At 38.7% G+C, this 21214-nt stretch overlaps 1 protein-coding gene across 6 annotated transcripts in view; it reads left to right on the forward strand.

The window, feature by feature from the left end:
• HMG20A (high mobility group 20A) overlaps positions 1–21214 on the forward strand; it is a 44121-nt gene that overhangs the window by 11728 nt on the left and 11179 nt on the right. For 2 of the 6 annotated variants that reach the window (XM_068957885.1, XM_068957884.1), the window contains exons 2-7: positions 9865–9971; positions 11905–11997; positions 14116–14263; positions 15941–16156; positions 19313–19445; positions 19821–19852. In XM_068957885.1, the coding sequence (XP_068813986.1) occupies positions 9958–9971; positions 11905–11997; positions 14116–14263; positions 15941–16156; positions 19313–19445; positions 19821–19852 (636 nt within the window). In that variant the 5' untranslated portion in view covers positions 9865–9957. The remainder of the gene's footprint in view (positions 1–9864; positions 9972–11904; positions 11998–14115; positions 14264–15940; positions 16157–19312; positions 19446–19820; positions 19853–21214) is intronic. The other 4 variants (XM_068957889.1, XM_068957886.1, XM_068957887.1 and 1 more) reach the window with 3 other exon arrangements.

Consider the following 21214-nt stretch of genomic DNA (forward strand, 5'->3'; position numbering starts at 1 on the left):
ATGTCATAGTCTTTGTTCTGGGAGATGTTGGGGAGGAGCAAAATACAGCTGCAAATTCTTTTTGAGCGTAGCTCTTTAAAAGAGAAGAGAGTGCCAATGGGTGGAACAGACAGTTGTGTAACCAAAAAATCTCTGGCCTAAAGTGTTAGATTAAATGTCATTATTGATCCTCAGGTAATCCATGTACTTGTTTCTAACAGGCTGTAAAAGGTAACCAAGGAAAATAAGTTTCCTAAATTTGCAGTACTGTACCTGCACTTCTGTTGGGAAATGTTTGGGGTCCGCAAATCTGAGAAGACAGAATATTAACAAAGCTTGCTATGTTCTGCTAGTTTGCCTAGTCTTTTTGTGATTAAGGCAGTGAACTTCTGATTATTACGTTATATTGAGGTGAAATGTATATTGTAGTCCTTCTGAAAATACAAATCTTTCCATGTTTCCGCTCTTTGGTTTGCATAAACCAGAGCGTTCCTGACCTTTTGTCGAGGATCTTGCAGACTTTAGCTCTCATTTAACTTTGCAGTAAGAATTATATAACACATATTCTAATCAGATTGTCGCAACTACTTCTAGATGTCTGAAACTGAGTAATCATGAATAGTCTGATGGTATACACAAGGTGAAGTGGTATACGAACCAGTTTTTGAGATGCTCTCAATAAAGGGGTTAAGATTCATAGCACTTCAAAGCATCAGACTGTTTCTGAAGTTTGGTTGTGTTCTTAGCTCTCTTATAGATTTCCTATATTATGTCCTTTAATCCATCCATGCCCCTCTGTCCATATATAGGGATGCTGGGACACTATTTATGCTTCAGCCCAGAGGAACCATATTTACTTAACAAATATATATATATAGAAATGAAATCATCAAAAGGAAATGTAAAAACAGTGTAAATCTTTACAGTTTGCTAAATATGGTAAATACTCAAACCTGAATGCCAAATATCTTTCAGAACACTTAAAACTGAACATGAATTAGCAATGTTTTCAAACATGAGTGCTTGAAATGTTGGCTGTGTTCCATGTGAGAACTCCCTCCTCCTCCTGTCCGTCCAGTCTTCAGCCTACTTGAAGAAGCTTATATCCTCTGTTAGGACTAAATTTACTGTGTACATAGATCAAGTCCTCTTTGCAGAGCTCATACCTGTTTCCTGTTTGCAGCCCCTCCTTTCCTATGTCAGATGAGCAGCTGGGAAAAAGGGAAGCTGGATGGGGATGCTGTCGTAAGAGCAGATCTGGGTCTCGGCCACCTTTCTCTCAGGTTCTCCTTGTTTGCTCTTTGGCTTCAAGCTCTAGGCAGTGATGCTCTGCTCTTAGTTACTGTTTTCCCCTGGGTTCTCTGGCTTCTTGCCCATGATATGATGGGATACACACAAAGAAGAGGTGGCAGCGTCAGTAAGAAAGATAGCTGGGTGGAAGAAGTTAGCAACTATCCTCAGAGCAATTTGTCTAGGCTGCTGGAAATGGTTTGGGGATCAGATGAAACACTGTAGATGTTTGCAAGCTATCTTGAGCACTCTTGGCCTAGAATATTTAGGTGTGCTGTTGGCATGGCTTCTTTATTTTCTATGCTTTTTCAGCAGCAAAAATTGGAGATTTTAGTTTTGTATGCCAGAGATGTTCCAGAAATGTGTTCTCTGCTTGCCTCTTCCTGTACCTCACAAGTACCTCTGGATGCCTGTGATGTACTGCTTACAACTGGAGAGCAGTCAGCTTGTTCCAACTGTCTGTACCGTTCTTGGATTTTTCTGTTTTCTATTCATGAAGCTATGACATTCCTGAGGATGAAGACAGGTAAAGCTTTATTCTGTCATGTCCACATCCCATGGTGGATGTAAGCTCATACCTTTATGGAAGTTTGTGGGTTCTTGTATAATTTTATAACTTCTGTATGCCTTCCCCCTTTTGTGATGAAAGAGGAATCCTGGAATATGCCCATTTACAAACACATTTAAGAACCAAAGTTTTACTGAAGTTTTGACGGTAATCTTTCCTATATTACTTTATCTTTACACACTTTAGCAGTGGGCTAAGAAAACTTTGAAATCTTGTTAGCACTGGTCAAAACAGCTGCCTGCTCTTCCAGAAGGGAGTGCTTTGGCAGGATGGTGCTCTGTGACTATCATCTGTTTTTGTTCCTTTTCTTTTCATGAATCTAGGTGAGGGTCTATCACGTGGTGCCTACTGATTTCTTGATCTTTGCTTGAGCTTCATGCCTGTTCTTCCATGCTTGTTCTCATTCCTTTTCTTTATTATTTTTTCCTTCATAGTCTCTGATGTCTATACAGTGTGTCCTATGATGCAAATGATACGTGTGCAAAACCATCCCAAAGACAGTGTTTCAGAAGAGCCTTGACTGAGAAAGGATTTTGATGCACTTAATGCAATATTCATCTATACTGTCGTCATTCCCTGATCAGTGTTTGTCCATCACTAGGAATCAATTAGAAACTAAGCTCCCCAACTGCCTTTTCCAGTTCTTCACTACTTTTGTTATTAGAAAGATTTTGCTAGAATTAGTTCTGTTAATCCTTTAAAGGGAAAGAAATAGCAGACCAGCTTGTGAGCATTTATATAACTCTTATTTTGCACAGTTAACGCTATCTAAAACTCTGATTTCTTCTAAAATATCTAAGCTATTTTGTAAAATATGTACATTCTTTTAAGATGTATAAGTTCTAAAGAAATATTTAGTTTGCAAAGATATTGCAGGTTCTTGTCTGCTCAAATTCTTTCTGTGTTGGAACAGAGCAAGGCAGCAGCAAGCATGAGAAAAATTAGAGCAAAAGCCTATGGAAACTGGTATGTCATATTTTTCTAAAGATGAGTAGTTTCTAAAAACAGGCAGAATAAGTTGCATGTTTTGTGTAAGAGTCATTTACTCTTCCCACACTTCATTTCCTCTAACCTTTGCCCCTATACCCATATCAGTGCATTAAAACACCCAGTTCCATGCTGTCTTTGTTGCTCTTGAGGTCAGAGTAGATGCTTTTACATTGGGTCATGAAGCCTGTGGGTGAGTCATTCTTTTTAAGTATATATTCAATCTCTTCAGTATATTCTCACATCCAAAGTATTCAACCCCCTATTCTGTAAAATGATCAGTAGTGTCTTGTTTTGGTGGGTATGCGCATGAGAAATTCCAATCTGTCTTCCGCTGTGGCGGTAGCTACAGTTTCCAGTCAAAGAATTTAAGTGAGCTAGGAGGATATGCTCGCTTTCCTGACAACTTTTTTGATGAGCGGGGCCTTGAGGTAGCAAAAGTGGTGAAGTTAGTTTTAAAACAACTTACCAGTGTCAGCCGTTGTACTCACTGTTAAATTACTTCATTTCCAAATACGTAACTTTCCACTTCACTTATTAGTCAGAATCTGAATTCCCTGACATTCAGAGTTATTCTTTCTAGTTCCTAGTAAACGTATGGTATTTTAAATCTTCACAGCAGTTTGCAAGCATTAACTAATACTGTTTTTTGCTTTGCTTATGTGATGCTGGTAAATGTTAGAGCTGGGCAAATGCCATGAAAAACTTCAGATTCTGTTCATTTACGTTTTTAATAAACAGCTTAGTTCATGACACTCTTATGTTTGCATTATACAAACACAAAAATGATCGAGTCTGATACAAATGTTCAGAGGAACTGAACTTTAATTTTGAATAAAAGTAAGCATTTATTCACTGAATGGGCATGTTAACAGTACCTGGCAACTTCTTTGATCATTTATAATCACTGTGGTTTCAGAGAAATGTCTGTGCTCATAGTTGTTGTGTCTGTTACATAGCTGTTAGTTGTTTTGGGCTTTTTATGGGGGTAGCACTTTTGCCTGCTTAACATAAAAGCAGCTATTGGAAAACGTGGATGTGCTGTGAAACATGAGGTTCTCAGATTCTGTTAGAGAAACTTTCAAATGATAAAGCAAATGAAGTGGTAGACTGGATTGCTTACAGTAACTATGGATACTCAAAGAGGCTTTTTAAGGACGGACTACACAAACCTGTGTCGTTCTTGGGAGAGAGATGTTGAACTTCCCTTAAGTAGAGTCATGAATTAAAAGAATTCTCAAGATCTATTCCAAAACTTAATTTTTGGTGATCTGAATGGTTTAGATGTTCTTGATCTACAACATGATGATGAAATTAATTTTGCAGAGATGAACGCGTCATAGTGTTACCTTAAACAGCAGCTGATGCTAACTAAGAAGTTTAATTCAGAAAAATACGAGCTATCCCAGTCTTCAGACAGTTCATGCCTGCTATCAAGGACTGGATGACATAGCCTTCCCTCTTGGTACCTGCATAGCTGTTAATGATTTAGCTATCTAGAGATGAATAGCAGGACTAATTATATGGTCATCTCAATTTGGAGTTTTATTTTCTCTCAAGTAATCTGAAAAAGCTTGAGTTTGGTGCAAAATTTATTTCATGTGTTTGAAGGGAAGAGCTCAATGAGGAGCTGCTGGTTTTGCTCTTACCTTCGAAGAGCTGAGTATACACCTTTCCCTCTCTGAACAAGGGCATAAACTCTAGAAAACAGGATTTTGTGCATGTGAGTTCTCATATATGACCCAGCATAATGTATTCTTAAAAATAGAGGTTGAGTATAGAGCTGAACACTTAAGGATATATTTTTTTTAAAAAAATACATTTCTGCAGATGTTTGGCAGCTATTACTGAAGTGTGAGTATTAATAGCTTTGTCAGTGTTTACCACAAAGATCCAAATAAACTAAACATAAAACTAAGCTTTATGTCTTAAGTTGCTTGGAAATGTAACTTGAATTTTTTTCTGAAAATCTTTATTTTGGTTTCTAGTGTTTTGTTTTTGTGTTTTTGCTGGCAAGAAGTAAAAAAAAAAAAAAAAAGTGGTTAGCTGTTCTCTTACATATAGTTGTTGATCTGACAGAAAAACCTTCATCTCGTTAGGTTTAGCTTGCAGTTTTCCTGAAGAGATAGACTTTTGTCTAATGAGTTATCTGTAGGAAAAAGAATCAAATCTGATTTTGTAGTCAAGGATGTTTGATAACATGCTTCTGCTCCAGTTTGATGGAAGACAATACTGCTGTCAAGAGAATCTGAACTTCCTCTGACAAATCTAAAAACGTTATGGTGTTAATTTGGAATGTACTTCAGTTTTCTTTGTTATTCAGACTAGACTTAATGTGGACAGACAGAGGAAGTGATGTTCCTATTGTTTTTCTCTCAATAAATCTTCTGAGTTTGTTATGTAAAGCATGAAGCGTTTCAATTCTGATGCTTAGGCAAGGAGTACTGTGGTGGTTCTGTGACACAGCAGATCTTTATCTGCTGTCCTCTAAATAGTAAATTTGGAGCTATTAGTTCTGGCAAACAAGGATGAGAGGCATCAGGACCAGGAAGTATGGGAGGAAAATCTTCCACTCTGCAGTAATGTTTCTAAAACTAGCATTCACAATGAGATAATTGGAACTCATGCAGTGTTTTATTTACAGGCTGTGCTTCAGATGTTGACTTCATATTTAAATATACTTAACTTATAATATTTTATATATAAATATATATTTATAGCTTTGTCTTTTAATTAGATGACTAAATTCTAATTTTTGCTTAGGATCTGATGTGATTTTAATTCATTGAAAAAAATAACTTTACTGAGGACTATTTTCACCATTCCTTTCCAGTGTTTAGGGCCATCTTAAGACTCTGGCCTTGGAATGAGTAGGAAGTCGGTCCGCATTTGACAGTGGCTTATTGCATGTTCAGCAAGACCAGACATGTGCGGCACTGTAGAGTCCAGTTTTACTTCACGTATGCTATGAAGTCACTTTGCACAAGCAAAGCAAGTTACGCTTTTCCGAAGTGATGAATGTACTTCAGCATATGTCCAGTAATTGCTTTGGTTTGGGTCTGGTACAGACTCTTTCATGATTTGGGCTGTGCCATGAGATAGCACTGCGTAGTATTAGAGAAGAGTGACTGCTTGTAGCTGGCACTATTGTATGAGTACTGACCGTGAACATGCTTCACTCTGAATCTAGTCTCATTCTCTGAAAAATAAAGATGAAAGTGTGCTGTATTCAGATGATCTGATGAATGAAATCATGTTTGATTGCACTCAGGCATATTTTAAATGGCATCTTTGCTGTATGATGCCATTTGATCGATGACTTGATCCCTTGAAGGAGAAGTTGATTGTTAGAAATTTTACCCATCGCTTACGCATGCATAGAAGGCTTTTTAAGTTACTCTTAGGATTTACGCTCGGTATCAGCCACGTGTTTAGGTGTGGGTCCCAATGGTGTTATAACAACGCAGCCACAGTAACGGTATTAAGGAAAAGTTAGTCGTTCTGTCTAGCTCCTGTCATGATTTGTTCTCACCTGTGCTGTAACAGCTGCCTTCTTTAACTTTTTCTTTCTACTGTATATGTGTGATTAGAAGTTAGATTATATGGTAGTTCTCAGGCTACCTAAAATATGATTCAGCCAGCTATTTCTTCATTTTTGGGGGGGGTAAAATGAATATGATCTTTTCTTACTAGAGTAACGTTCAGTGCAATTACGTGTCATGGACTACAGCTGTTAAACTTCCTTTCTTAATTTCTTTTCATATTATCTAAACTGTACTTCTGTTTTTTGAAGGTATTTGGTTCCATACTGTTTGAATCTTCTGCCTATTGATGTATGTAGTAAACTCCGATTTTTGTGAGATTTTTAGTTCTTTTCTCTTTTCCTCGTTAGCACAGTCAAACTGTTTGTACAGCTCTGTAGTAGTGAGTACTCGTAAGTGAATTGTCTGGCTAGAAAACGTAAATGAAAGCTACAGAAGACTGTCGTAGAGTTTTTAGGCCATGAAGTCTTTATTTCCTCCGAGAGATGAGGGAAGAAAGGGACAAAAAGAGAAGAAAAATTAAGCTAGGTCTTTGAGGGCTTAGGATAACATGGAACCTTCCCTTGGCTCATAAAGAGGTTTAACTAATGTTGGTATAACTGTCTAATGGATCTTTGGAAATCTTATTAATGTTTCAACATTGAGAACATGGAATGGTAGGAGACTCGTTACTGAGACTTTTGTCGATCCCATCTTGGATTTTTGCCTACCTCTAGTCACATATAATGCTGCCCTGTTCTCTGGAGCTTAAACTTGTGATCTTCCTTCTTGATCCCTTTCTTCATTTTCTTTGGTTTTCTTTATTTGTCTTGTTCTTTTTCCCCTCCTTACATCTGGCTTGGTAGTGCGCATCAAGCCAGATATTTGAGAAGTTTTTCTAGCTTCTGTAGATCAGGTTGTCACTGCTGTTCCACAGCAGGCCACTATGATGCTGGATATAGGAAATACAAGAAAAAACCCCAAACCTCAAGTTCATTTGGAGTTTACACCTGGAGGAAAATCAGTGCCAGGAAGAGCCTGGGGTGCTTGGAACTAAGGTGAAGTCAGAAAAATGTATCCCTGGTGATATCGGCTCATTCATAGTAGAGCGAGCGGGGTACGTCTGCTGTTGGCAGTTCAAGAGCAGTGGTAAGATTGAGCACTGCAGTTTTGGTTCAGCTGTGCTCTTTGTTCTGCCTTATGTAAGGTCTAGAGAAATATAACTGGGTTCATGCTGAATCTTCCAGAACTGACATATCCCAAAATACGTCATGGTTCTGCAAATGCTTTAACTAACGATGTAATCAAAATCAGTCTTTCTGTGTTCCCACTTAACTGGCTTTTTCCTTGAGCCAGCGCAACCAGTAGTATGGCAGCGCAGTGAACTCAGAGCTGCTCTAGTTTGAATTCATTTCTTTTGGAGATACGGCCTATTTACATTGCGTTGCAGTGCTTGTGAAATTGATGTTGATTTCCAAACCTTTGTAGTTTATTTCTGCACTTGGGTGGGTGTATCCTATTTTCACTTTTTCAACTATACTTGTAAGCCATTAAAAAAGTAGTCAAATGTGTCTCATTTTGATCTCTTTAGCCAGCTTTCACATTGACAAAGCTATGCAAATATTAGTTTCAGAACAGATTTAGTTAGGGCTTGCCAGCTGCCTTTTTCAAGGCCTGCGAATTCTGCTGGGGCTGAAGTGTGAGAAGCAGTAATTCCCTTCTTCCCCACTACCACTCTTTTCTTTAGGTTTTTGGGTTTGCTTCAATTTCTGAAATGAACATGCAACTCTGCAGTGGGATTGAAACTAGGTGACAGTGGCTTTGGAGCAAAGGAATGGGATGTTGTTACGCACAAGAAGTGCAGCTGAAAGACTTGTGTGGGTTCCCATCAGTTCTCAGTCAGCTTTTTGGTAACTGCCTTGTTTTCTTGCTTGCTGGGATCGATTAGAAGCCATTGTAAAATTACTGATGTTAAACTTCTTTCAGGCCCTGGCTCAGTATCAGTTGAAAGAGTTAGTTAGCCCATATGCTTTAGATACTAAAACAAGCATTGAAGAAGAATAAAGTGTGTGTTCTCCCAGCTTCCTGTGTTTGTACTTTGTTTATATGTTGTTAAGGTTGATGTCCGGCTGCCTCCCCAAAGTTTGAAAGTAAGCTTAGACTCTGCTGCAGCTGACTAGGTCCAGATGGGAACAGATATATGGGGGACCTGGTGAGAAGGTCACAGTGGGCACGAGGGACAGAAAGACTTCGTAAGGGTGTGTTTAGATACAGAGGGCATGTGTGGGAGTGCTGAGTGCCACCAGATTGACGTAGTGAGGTTATGAAGGGGCCCTTGACCCCTGAGAAGGCTGCTAGAGAAGCCTGGGTATCAAAGAAAGCTTTTTTTTATTTTTCAGAGATGTGCACAAAGCTTTGCAAATACGCTTAAATATATATGAAAGGTTTTGGTCTAATTGCCTAGACTTTTTTTTTTTTTTTTTGAAGAAATTGATTCAGGGCTTTTCTCATGACTGACAACATTAAAAGAGAGGTGGTGTAACAAAGCAAATTCATTACTCTTGATCGTTGTACGAAACAATTTAAGTATGCTGCATGTTTAGTAGTTGTGCTTAAACGTCTTTCTGGGCATTAGAAAAGGGCTTGTTTTTCCAGTCAATTGAATTTTCAGATTTTCCTTGTACTTAAAGTCACAACCTTGATTTAGCTAGATTTTCTACGTGTGAAAAAGTACTCAGTTTGTTCTCCCTTTGTTAATAATTAAAATCCTAATTATTCCACAAGTGGATCTCAGCACCTTCCCCTGAAAGCGTTGCGCTGTTTGGGAGCTTTCAGTCAACTTCCACTCTTTCTTTGTAGGAAATGCTAGCACTTGGAAGAAGTATGATGTAGGGTTGCAGTTTATAGATCTGTAGATGTTGCTTGGAAGGGACATGTGGAGGTCATCTGAGTGCAGCCTTCCATTCAGAGAAGGGCTATTGCCAACCCTAGTCTGTCAGCTACAGCTTTTTCTGAGTATTTAAAATCTCCAAGGATGAAGACTCCACCACCTCTGGTAACTATTCAAGTGCTGCACTACTCTACGAGTGACACTTATTTTCCTAATGTCCAATTTGAACCTCCAAAGCCACAACTGTGACCGTTGCCACTACTGAGAATTTGGTTCTGTCATCTCTGTTACTTCCCTTCAGGTAGCTGTAGGCACCTGTTAGATTGACCCATAGCCTTCTGTGCCAGACTACGTGTGTCCAGTTTCCTCAGCATCTCCTGTCAGGTCATGCGCTCTAGGCCTCTGGCCATTGTGGCAGCCCTTTGCTGAACACTCTCCAGTTTTTGCCCCATCTTTCTTGAGCTGGGGTCCCAAAACTAGATTCAGTTCATGGTTTAGAGTATTAAAGCAGGAATTCAGTTTCTTTCCTTTCTGGTTGAGTCTTTTACATGAATAAAGGATATTTCTCTGCTAGAGGTCAAAGTTTGTGCCACCTAGAAACAGTCTGCTTAGTTTTAATTATTTTCTAGATAAGGGATCGGAATGATGGGATTCTTAAGGACTATCTAAAGATCTGAACAGTTGGAAAAGCAGAAGAGAGAAGGGTGGATGTCCTCTGAAAAATGAAAGAGAGAAGGTAACTACTCTCCTTTCTTACATTTTCCTTCCTCATGAATGAGAAGGATATCTTGTTGGGAAACTTACATTTACTCTGTCTCTGGTGGAAGTCAGATTGACACAATGCCTGTTTCACCTGGACTTCCAATTGATGTGCTGGTATGAGCGTTAACTGAACGTTTGCTTAGCTGAACAAACCGGAGACTTACCAGGGAGGTTCATTTATCATCTAGTGAGGCCTCTAACATCTATAATAGCTTGTGAAGGTGTAGAGATGATGTGTTGCTAAAGGGAGTAAATATTCCTGTGTTTTCAAAGTGAGTCATGAAATGAGTAGAGCAGAGATCACAGTCTCAGACCAGGATGTCAGATTTGGTAAAGTTGAAGGAAGTAGTCTTCGCAGCGGTTAAAAGTGCTCTGATTTTCCTTGAGCCTGGCCACTTTGGTACTCAAGCCACTACATTCTGCTCTTCTGGTGTGTTCTGTGTATTTAAAAAAAGGGGATGAGTATTTGTTGTGATAGGGCTCTGCGAGAGAAAAGACATAAGAAAGTGTCGTTAATTTTGCTCATAGAAAAAAATTCTCTATGAAATTGAGGAGAGAAAAACCCCCTGTAATTTGAGAAACGTGGTGGAGGATTTTGAGACTCTGATCACCTTAGTTTGATCTTGATGCTGAATGGAAAGCAGGAGAAAACAGCAGGAGAAAGCAGGAGAAAACAGCACAAGATTATAACTTATGTCAGCCTCTCTACGTTTAAAGCCCAACCATACTAGCTGAAAGTCTCATAGCAGTACTCAAGTTGAATATCTCATAGCTCTTCAAAGGTAACTTCTAAACTGAAGGAAGAGAAAGTTAACTGGTACTTCCCTGTCAAACATGCTGAAACTGCAAGCAGCGATTGTGAGTTGTTGTGTTTAGATTTTTTTTTGTTTTGGGGTTTGTTTTGTCTGCCATACAAGGATGATATATTTTAGTAAGAAAGAGGATGAATTAATTTCATTATTCTGGATTTTCTTATCTCATGCATCAAACTTCCATGGCAGGCTACAAAGATACAAAATAAATGAATTATAACTTGGGAGCAATTTGTTTTGAATGAGAAGTTACATTGTGCCTCAAATAATTGACTATTCTCTTCTGTTTTTTTTATGGAGGTCTATAAATTGAAAATAATCGAACTACTATTGCTGTGTAGTCTTATCTAGGAAGAGCATACAACTGCATTTATATCCATATTGTGAAAATATGGACAAGGAATTAGCAAATGCAATTTTGAAATGAAGTTTCAGGGGAGACTTAGAGTTGCAGATTTCTTTTGGGCCAATGCAGGAACTGATGTGTGAAGATGAATGTTTCTAGGCTGGACAGCAGGGTGGGTTGGAAGAGTGGGATCTGTGCAGCGATGTGCTGGTTATATGATGAATGTAAGCTTTTCTACAGGGAGAGACTAGGATGCTACAGTGTGATTTCCAGCTATAGCGTGTTATTGGCCATGAGCTTAATTAGAGGTAAACTCTGGTTGAAGCATTATTTATGACCTCTTTCTTCTCTGACTTTAAGCACAACTGCTTATAGAATCTGTCCTGAGGCCGACCAGCTATGACTGGCACGTTGGTTTATGGGGTAAAAAAAGAAACTTGTTCTGTGCTGTCACTGCAGATGTACTGAGGTATCAGTGCAGTGGCAGAAGAGTAAGGAGAGCAAGGGAAACGAATTCTGTGTCACACGCATTATGTGCAAATGAATGTGGGTTTGTGGATCCGAATTGCAAAAAGCCTTGAAGTTGAAAAGCTGAAAAATTATTTAACTTGGCTGCTGGGTTAAATAGGGGCTAATGAGTTGTGATATCTCTATGTGCTAATGGTAAATGAGACTTACATAATGTTTAAAAAGAAGCGCTGCTTATGGGAAATGATGAAATAATTTACCTTTTTCTCCTTTTTTACTAGAGGTATGGAGAACTTGGTGGCTGGCTCCACTCTTCCTCCACTTTTTGCAGATGAAGATGGATCTAAGGAAGGTAGTGAAATTACTGTAACTGGGTAAGCAAATGCTGCTTTTTTTTTTTTTTTAAAGCTTTGGCTGATAGACAACATCTAGATTTACCAGAGAAACTATTTTAGTGGGAAGAAAGGTATACTAAGTAAACTCTTAATTAAAACACACACACGCACACACCCCCACCCCCCACCCCTACACAACACTCCCAGAGCCTTGACAGAACAGCATGGCCTCTTCTGAACTGATTAAAAGCTATCAAACTTTTATCTTTTAAGTTTGTTTCTATAGGAGTTTAGTCTTTTAGAGAGATTTAGGCAGTGTAATGTGGACAGAAAAGGAGGATATATCACTCTGCTATAGTGGTCCCTGCTGAATAGATAATTTCTGTTAATGATATTCTGTTCATCAATGATCTCCAAAAATCACTGAGAAACTAATGCTTTTCATTTTTCAGGTTGACTCTTTACAGACTGTAAAACAGTGGCCTCTTAAAGTCACAATGGCTAAAGAACCTGGTCTTTTAGGAGTATGTGGGCTTCTTGCTGTGTGTTGGTACTTGGAATTTTTCTCTTTCATATACCTCCAGGCTATAAAATTCAAACTTTTTAGACAGATAAAGTCCTGAGGAAATAAATGTGGAGACACTCACTTCAAACGGGTCTAAATTTGGCTTTGCTTATCTGGGACTTCAGGCTTGCTAGTGCCAAATGAGGTAGATGGTCAAATCTGGGTTATGTTTAAGAGGGATTAATGTGTTGAATGAGCTTTCATCCATTTTCACTGCAAATGGCTACATCACATGGAAGTTTTTCCCTATATGTATGGTTCAGAATGCTTCCCTGCTGAAGGGTAACTGTATTATCCAGCAGATGGAAAGCTGAAACACTCTTCAGATCTTAATGATGCTTCTGAGGAAATCTAACTGCATTGTTGCATATTCTTTTTGACACATCAAATTTAATTAGTTTTTAATAGTGGTATATCTGTTGTATTCCCTTCCTCCCTCTCTAATTGTTGGAAGTGTGAGCTCTATCTGATATCTGAAAGTCGGGCATGGAACTCTCCAGCCTTTATATCTTTACCAGTAATTATACCCCAACTGGTGATTGTAGTGAGTGATAAAGATACTGTTTTCCCTATTTAAAGACAAATTTTTCTGTAGTTCTTCAGCTAACAATTCTGTGACTATATCTCACTTTTCCATAGCTATATTACACATTGTTAACAAGAAGAGTTATTTTGAATATTTAAGATGTTTATCTTGTATGTAAGCAGCTCTATGTCTGAATAAACAGACAAAGTAAATTTGAAGCATATGCTGTTCTTATAGTAATTTTCATGAATGTAACTGCCCAAGGCCAGGCAACCTTCAGCCTGACTCAAGAAGGGATTAGAATCTGTGATGAGAGTTCCAAACTCTGTTAGGAATTTGCCCACGGAGCACAGTGGTTAGAACGAGTAGGAGATCGTTGTCCCAAAATATGCGCTCATCTATGCGTGCCTCCAGATATATGCCTGTATATATCTGCACATTTGGCTTTCTGCTTCGAGGCAACTGGGCCCTTTCATGGAGTATGGTGGATTGATGCAGCTCTTGCAGCAAAATTAGATAGTGGCTGTTCAGGAGCCTGCAGGGACCTAGTTGTGTTTGTGCTTTAAATACTTGCGTGTATTGACAGGAGTTCATACTGAATGAAGTTCCATTCAAAATCATACACAACCACATTCCTTCAAAAGTATTTATGGAGAAATATATTAAATGCTTTCAAAAAGGTATATATTGGTTGAAGGTGAGACCTTTCACTTAAAATTTTTTCTGGTATTTTTGAAGCGTAGATTCAAACTTTTGATTTCTGAATCAGTTGTTTATTTGCTTGACAGTTGTTTGTGTAGTCAAAGGCTTCACTAAAAAATAGACAAGGTATCACTTTAAAACTCAAATGGTGTTTGGAAGTCCCTGGCAACTATAGTAAGCACTTACAGCAGTTGCTTGGATGGAACAATCAGTTCTTCAGAGATGACTTTTTTGAAATGCTTTTTTCTTGTTAGTGTCAGAACTGAATATATTTGCAATATTTTTGCATCTTTTAGAAGACTAGAGGAAGTGATTTAGCAATATGATGATTAACTTTTTCTCACCATTATGTGCTTTTTTTCAGATTAGCTCATTCGGAGAGTTCATTCAGTGGTGGAACTTCACAGTCTGTGAATAACCCAGATTTGGTGGAGGATTTATCACAAGCTCAGCAGCTGCAAAATGAGTCCTCTAATACTGCTGAAAACGCAGAGCAGAAGCCTGAGGAGGAGGTGAGGGTGAAATAATATCGTTAAAACAGTGACTTCTCAATGGAGCGAAAGCTTGAAGAATTTTGTGGTTATAATTCATTTTACTCAGATTTTTTTTTGATAGGATCACAAATTTTCATCCATTTGCCATTTTCATCTTTTGTTTCTCTCTAGTTACTTTTTCTGTGTTGCACAACAGTATACAGATAGCCACGGAAAGCTAGCAGTCAGACTGTGCAGAGAACAACGTGCATCTCCCCAGCTTAGCCGGCAGAGTCCCTAGACTTGTACTGCCTCTGGTTTTTCTGAAGACTGAATGTTCCATTGCCACAATTTATTTCACGTCTTGTGAGGCTGGAAAGTGAGACCATTACACTTTTGGGGAGTTACTGATGTCTTTGGAAGCATTATGCTTGCTGCTCTAGACTCACCTGTATACTGTTGCACACTGATATTTGGTGACTAAATCATGAAGGAACTGAAGTTTGACCTGAAGGTGGTTTGGATTCTTTGACAGATGCATTTGATATTCCCCTCTTGCTATTTGTCTTCAGTGTTGATATCTTTTTTTTTCTTTTTTGTAGTAAAATTCCAGAAAGGCAACCAAAAATAACATGATAGAGGGAGCATGTTGATTATGCGAGAGGTTAGAAGTACTGAAGTAGTTGTATGTATATAATAAAGGAAAATACTGTTGTCCAGAGATTAATATAGTGGTATTATGAAGCCAGGAGGATGAGTGAGAGTTGTGTTGCTCCCCTGAGCTTGCTATGTGCCACAGGCAAATCTTGTAATGTTCCCTCTTTAGGAGTTTCTTCACCTCTTCATTGGAGGTGATGTTCAACTTCTTTAAAGTTCTTTGAATTTTTGTTTGAAGTTTGTTTTGAAATTCCAGTATAATTGGTGGCAGAAGTAACAAGAGTATGTGGAGGAAAGAAAGTGTGTAGAATGACTGTCTACACGCGTTTTGGGCACATAATGTTCAAAGGCAAAAGATTTGGAAGGAAAAGTAAACTAGTTAGTAACAACTGTTAGCTAATATATAGGGTTTCTCAAAACATGATGTTGAGGCAAATGACTCAGAAGGAAATGGAGATTAGAATAAAAATAATACTTGCAGTTGTATTAGTAAGGATGGTAATTTCATGAACTATCACTGCTCATGGTTCATAGCATAAACTGATATTAGACTTTGGTCAGACTTAATCTGTGACATTCAGTTGTCCAATACAAACTTGGAAGTTTGATTTGGCTTCCCTTCCTGAGCTATTTGGGTCTGAACCACTACTGGAATAAGATGGGAAACCAAAGAGTCAACTGATAAGTTCTGTTATTATTTGTACCAAAAATGAGGATGGCTGCCTCAGTTGTATGTTCTCAGTATATTTAGACTATTTCTTAATCTCATGGTTTTACAGTTAGAAGTTGCTACAAACATAGTTTTATTCTCCCAGTGGACCAGGAGTCATACTACAAAAACTTTTCACAAGGAAACTTATTTGTCTGGCTTTGCTTAGAGAACAGTCAGGGTTGCTCTGAGGTGAGGTTTGAAGTTTACTGAGGAACATCTGTGGATGGACAGGATGTATTGCAGCAACATACTCCTGATGAAAATGTTTGAGACATGAATATTTGTTCCTTCCAGGGGTGGTAATTTTTTTCTTTCAATCTGAATTTTCTTCCATTTTCATTTTGCAGCAGCAAAGAACTAAACGAGGAGGCTGGGCCAAAGGGAGAAAGAGGAAGAAACCCCTTAGGGACAGCAATGCCCCCAAATCCCCCCTCACAGGGTATGTGCGATTCATGAATGAGCGTAGGGAGCAGCTTCGAGCGAAGAGGCCTGAAGTCCCTTTCCCAGAGATCACCAGGATGCTGGGCAATGAATGGAGTAAACTGCCTCCCGAGGAGAAACGGGTACCATTAAACTCCCTTTTCCTTGTTGGAATATCATTATTGTTAAACGGGAATACTGTTGTTTAGTGAGGAAGTTAACGTAGACTTTTAATTGAAGTTGTGTTTAGGAATATGTTTGAAAATATGGTGCACAGCCGTCCAGAGTTCAAATAATGAACCCTGGCAGGGCCATAGCATCTCATCCAGGTGTCACTTGGGGAGAACTGCATCTTCTAAACAGTGCAAGGATATACCGGGGAATTTTGGGGAAGGCTGTAATGAGATATCCCATGGCTTATGTGATTTATGGGGTTGAAACTCTGTTCTCTACCTAACCCAGATACAGCCGAGACTTTCCAGTTTCCGAGGCTAGAGCCATCAGAAAGGTGGGGCAGGCGTTCATTCACTACGACTAAAGAGAGTTCAACAGGGTTTCAGAGCTGCTGGAAGGATTTTGTAACTCTATTTTACAAACTTATGAATGAATATAACTTATGAATTCATAAGTTTTACAAACTTATGAATTAGAGTAAGACCTGAAAGGACAGGTTACTGAAGGAAATAGTTAAAGTAAATTTTTTAAACAATATCTTAAAGGGTTGCTAGCTCCATCAGGAAAGTTGAGATCTGTATGAGGGGTTGATGAGTTTGCCTGTACTAGTTTCTGCACGATATGGCTCAGGAAAAAGCTTTTTTCCATTCAGTCAGAATGTGGTATCTTTTCATTGGAGCTACTGCAGCCCTCTGCATTGTCTGATATGAGAATGAAAATAAAGTCTGTGTTGGTTCTGGTTCTTTAACCTCTTCTGGTGCAGACCTTGTTACCGCTTACAAGTGTTTTCTGATCCACACCTGATTTTCAGCTGGCGATTAGAACAAAGCAGTAGTTGAATTACAGTAAAACTTGATGCTCTAATATGATTTTACCAGGACGTTTAAGCCTGTAAAAATACAATAATGGCAAAATAATGCTCAAAGCTTGTGTGATGGCTAGACGAAAGATGGAATGATGCAAAAAAACAAGAGTTCCTTTGTCACTTTTTAAGTTGGATTGTCTGACTTTGTAGCCTTTATTAGAAATTTAAAATGCGCTGACTTGCCCTTCGCTAGCATGTTGCTGTTTGTGAGCTAGTTCATAGAATACCAGTTATACAGAGGTATTATAAAATGGCATATGGGCAAATAGTGTTTTATCCATAATGGAAAATGTCAGCTGAACCAGCTGATTTGATAACAGATTTACTGCAGTGGGAATGCTGTCACTGACTGCTGGGAGAAGGGGGAAGTAAGAGAATAAGAGACCCCCCCCCCCCCCCAGGATATTCTTACAGCCTCTGAGGCAGTGTAACCTAGAGTTTTAAACTCCATCTCCTTTTTCCTATGTGCTGCCTTTTAAATCCCCAGGGAGTCTATCCTTTTTTTTTAAATAAGGCCATGGAAATCTAACCGATACAGCGTTGGGGAAGGGCTGCTGAATACTTTGTTTCATTCCTGCCTATCTTTAATAAGGCTGTGACGGCCATTGTTCGCTCAGAACCCGTGTTTCTAACGTGACAAACCCCAAACTATTGTTAAAGTTGAGTAAGCTTGGTTTTAGTTGCCTAACCGCTATAAAGTCATTATTTTCATAAAGCAAGCAGTTGGGCTAAAGGCAATACTCTACCACAGCGTGGGTTAATGTTGTATGATACATGAGATGAGCATGTGTGAAGTTCTCTCCTGGCTGATCTCCAGCAATTAGCGAACTAGCTGTCTGATGTGACAGCTGAAAAGAAACAGTCCCTCATTTCCTCTATTCCAGCCCACTAGTCTTGCCACTTCCCTTTGTATTTGTCCAGCATAAGGATGAATTGATTTAGCTGAATGAGCTAGCCAAATATTGCCTCTGCCAAAAACACAAACCAAAGCCTGACTTTGTATCTAGCCATTACCTTGATGTAGTCATACAGCTAACCACACGCTAATAATGATTCTTTTTATTCTACTGTATGGGGAAATATGTAATGGGGTGTGTGGATCTGTGTTAGAAAGCCTAGGGCATTTAGTTACAGGTAGTACAACAAAATTCATTTTTATTGATGCAGAATAATCCATTCAAAACACAAGTTGAAGAGGAAAAACTTGTGTGTTTCTTCTCTCATTGCCTGCACTCTTTCAGCAGCACGTTTTATTCTTCCATAATGCATGAATTCCTCTCTGCCATCCCCAGCAATGCCCAAAAGCAGTGCAAACCCAACATCATTAAATTTGCCCTCCAATCCAGAATAGAAACAGTGACCTCAGCAGGGTCAGGACAATGTCCCAAATGCATTGAATATATAACTGAAGTGTCTTGTTGCAGTGATTTCATGAAGATAAAAAGCATACCAGGTCACTAAGATTTGCTCTGGTTTAATGTTTCCTTTGTGTTTTCAACTTGAATGGGGAGGAGGGAGTCTTGGTGGTGGGGAAGGCAGCTTTTTCTTGGAAGAAACCCATTAGTCTCAGAGTTGTGACCACTTGAGTGGTTTTCAGTTCATCTGTATCCTTAAAGAATTCTCCGGTTAAGCTTGTTATATTATGCCTGAAGTTCCTTCAGTCTAAAGATAATGATTTCTTTTAACCTAAATGTAGATATCATTAAAGCTTAAATTGACAGAACCTTCTAGGCTGTGTTCTCTTTAAGCTTTTCTTTTAGAGAAGCCACGTTTTCCTTACCCCTCCGAAAGTGTGAGGTATGATAGTACTTTTGGTCTGTGGAGTTTGAAAATGAGTGCATACTGGAATCCCACTGCTACAGATCTGAGCGTTAAATGATAACCTATTAATAAAGAATTTTTGTAGGGCAGCATTTAATCCCAGCCACAGAAAGGCAATTCTTAAATATTTGGTCTATAGTATGTAGATAGTATTCTGTTGAGTTGAGTAGCCTAGCAGTTGGTTACTTCTGGGTCTAACAAACGAAAAAAAGTTAACAGGGTGGTGATTTGGATAAAACAGAAACAAAAGGACACCAAAGCAGTAATGTTTTATCTGGAAGTCTTAGTTCTCTGCATCTCACATACATTCTCATTTTCTCCACTATTTTCCTGCTGGCATAGGTGAGATGGATCAGCAATTCATCTGACAAGATGTTTTTCTCCCCTTCTTCATGAAGGGGAGGAAACTCCCTGAAACTCTTGGACTTTTTTGTTTCAGCGATACCTTGATGAAGCAGATAGAGATAAGGAGCGTTACATGCGGGAGCTGGAGCAGTATCAGAAGACTGAAGCCTACAAAGTCTTTAGCAGGAAAGCGCAGGACAGACAAAAAGGGAAATCACACAGACAAGGTATTGAACAGAACAAAAAATTTGTGCCTAGCTAGAATAACAGAAGATCCCCAGCTAGCCATTTAGCCAGACACTCATTAAAAGCCTTGGATTGTTACAAAGTGAATGTGTTTTCTTCTGCATTTGCATCTGTTAATGTAAAGTGACTGTGTTTATGTGGCTGAATCTGTATCTATGTTGTATTAGAGCAGGTTCATTAAAAGCATCCAAGCTGGATGCTACTTTCACGTGACTTCTTAGGAAAGCTACACAGGTTTCCTCTCTGTAACTGTCGGTTGTATAACTATGGTTGTGTAGCTACTTTAATTCTTTGTTTCTTATTTTCTTGAGTCTTGTTTATTTTAGGGGATTTCTTGTTTATTTTTTCTTTTCCAGATGGAGCAAGACAGCCAGCCCATGATCATGAGGTAAACCTCTTCATTTTGCACATCAGTGTGTAGATCTTCAGAGGAAAGGTCCTACTGAAGTCAATAAAAAGTTTATGCCAGTTGGTGATATAATCAGAGGTTTAGATTGCTGTGCATTCTTCCTCTTTGTATGAAGTTTTTTCTTCAAAAATTAGAAGCAACGGAGTACTCTTATGCTCACATTAGTATGCTGAAAATTAAACAAAGTAAGTCTGGGTGAATACAAATGATCTGAGATGAAGTGGAAGTTTAGGCTATACTGAAGCAGAGACTGAAGGGCTTATCTTATTTTGTGTGTGGTTTGCATTTCAAAGCATAAATATCTGATTTGAAATATTTTTAAAAAAATCAGTGGGTGTAAGTCAGTATAATTAGACCTTTAAGAATCTGGGGGTTACAGGTTCAACTTGCAAAATTGTGCTTTGTAGTTTTTTAAAGCAGAGAAGCCTGAATTCCCCCCCTATTTTTCAAAAATTATTGGGTAAGTAGATATCTAGGTAGAACTGATAAATAGTTTGAGACCTAGATAAACCTTTCAAGGGTAGTTAACAGCTTCGGACTGTGGTTTTGAGGTACTTGTATTTTGCAGCAGAGTAAACGCTGTGGGTTTTTTGAGAAGAAAACATGGAAAGTTACTAAATTATTGCAAGATCTTTGGTTTAACCTCCCACCTCCTCCCATCCCCTCTTGCATGTGTAAATTTTAGAAAAGAGTAATATCTGGAGGCATCACGCTTATGTTTCAGTTGATATGAGACCTATCGTAAACCTTGTGGGTCCTGGCTGACCATGCCAACTCCCTTCCTGAGGCACTGGACCTGTTCGTTTCTAGTTGTCTTACTTGGGGCCGTAGAACTACTTGTGTGGTTACCAATAAATTGCAAACAAAAAAAAAAAGAAAAATCCTGTTTATACGTAGCCTCTTTGCTAGGCAAGTCCTAGGCCTTTCGGAAAGATCTTTTCCTTTTCTTTGAGGATTTTTTTGCCCTTGGGAAAGCAATCAAGTTGCTTGCTAATGGGTTCATTGCAACAGTGACAAGGATGTGCGCAGCTGAGAGGCAGTCATTGGTCTTGTCCACTTTAAGGCGAATAGGTTTTGCTTCCAAGAAAATGCTTTAGTAGCATGCTTTTGATGTTTTAATTTACTCTTAAAGGCAGTACTCCCAGTATGATTAATCTTCAGAGGTACATGGTCCTCAAGATTTCTGATTCTGCAGTCTCTGAATCTAAGTTCACCTTGAGTTGTACAAAACCAGATTTTTATGAAAGGTTTCAAGTATTAGGTCATTGACTATGACATTTACGTATCCTTTAAATTGTACAGGTCACAAATGACGAATTCAGAGTCATGACTCTCATCCTT

The sequence above is a fragment of the Struthio camelus genome, chromosome 12 (genome assembly GCF_040807025.1).
Source record: "Struthio camelus isolate bStrCam1 chromosome 12, bStrCam1.hap1, whole genome shotgun sequence".
Taxonomy (NCBI): domain Eukaryota; kingdom Metazoa; phylum Chordata; class Aves; order Struthioniformes; family Struthionidae; genus Struthio; species Struthio camelus.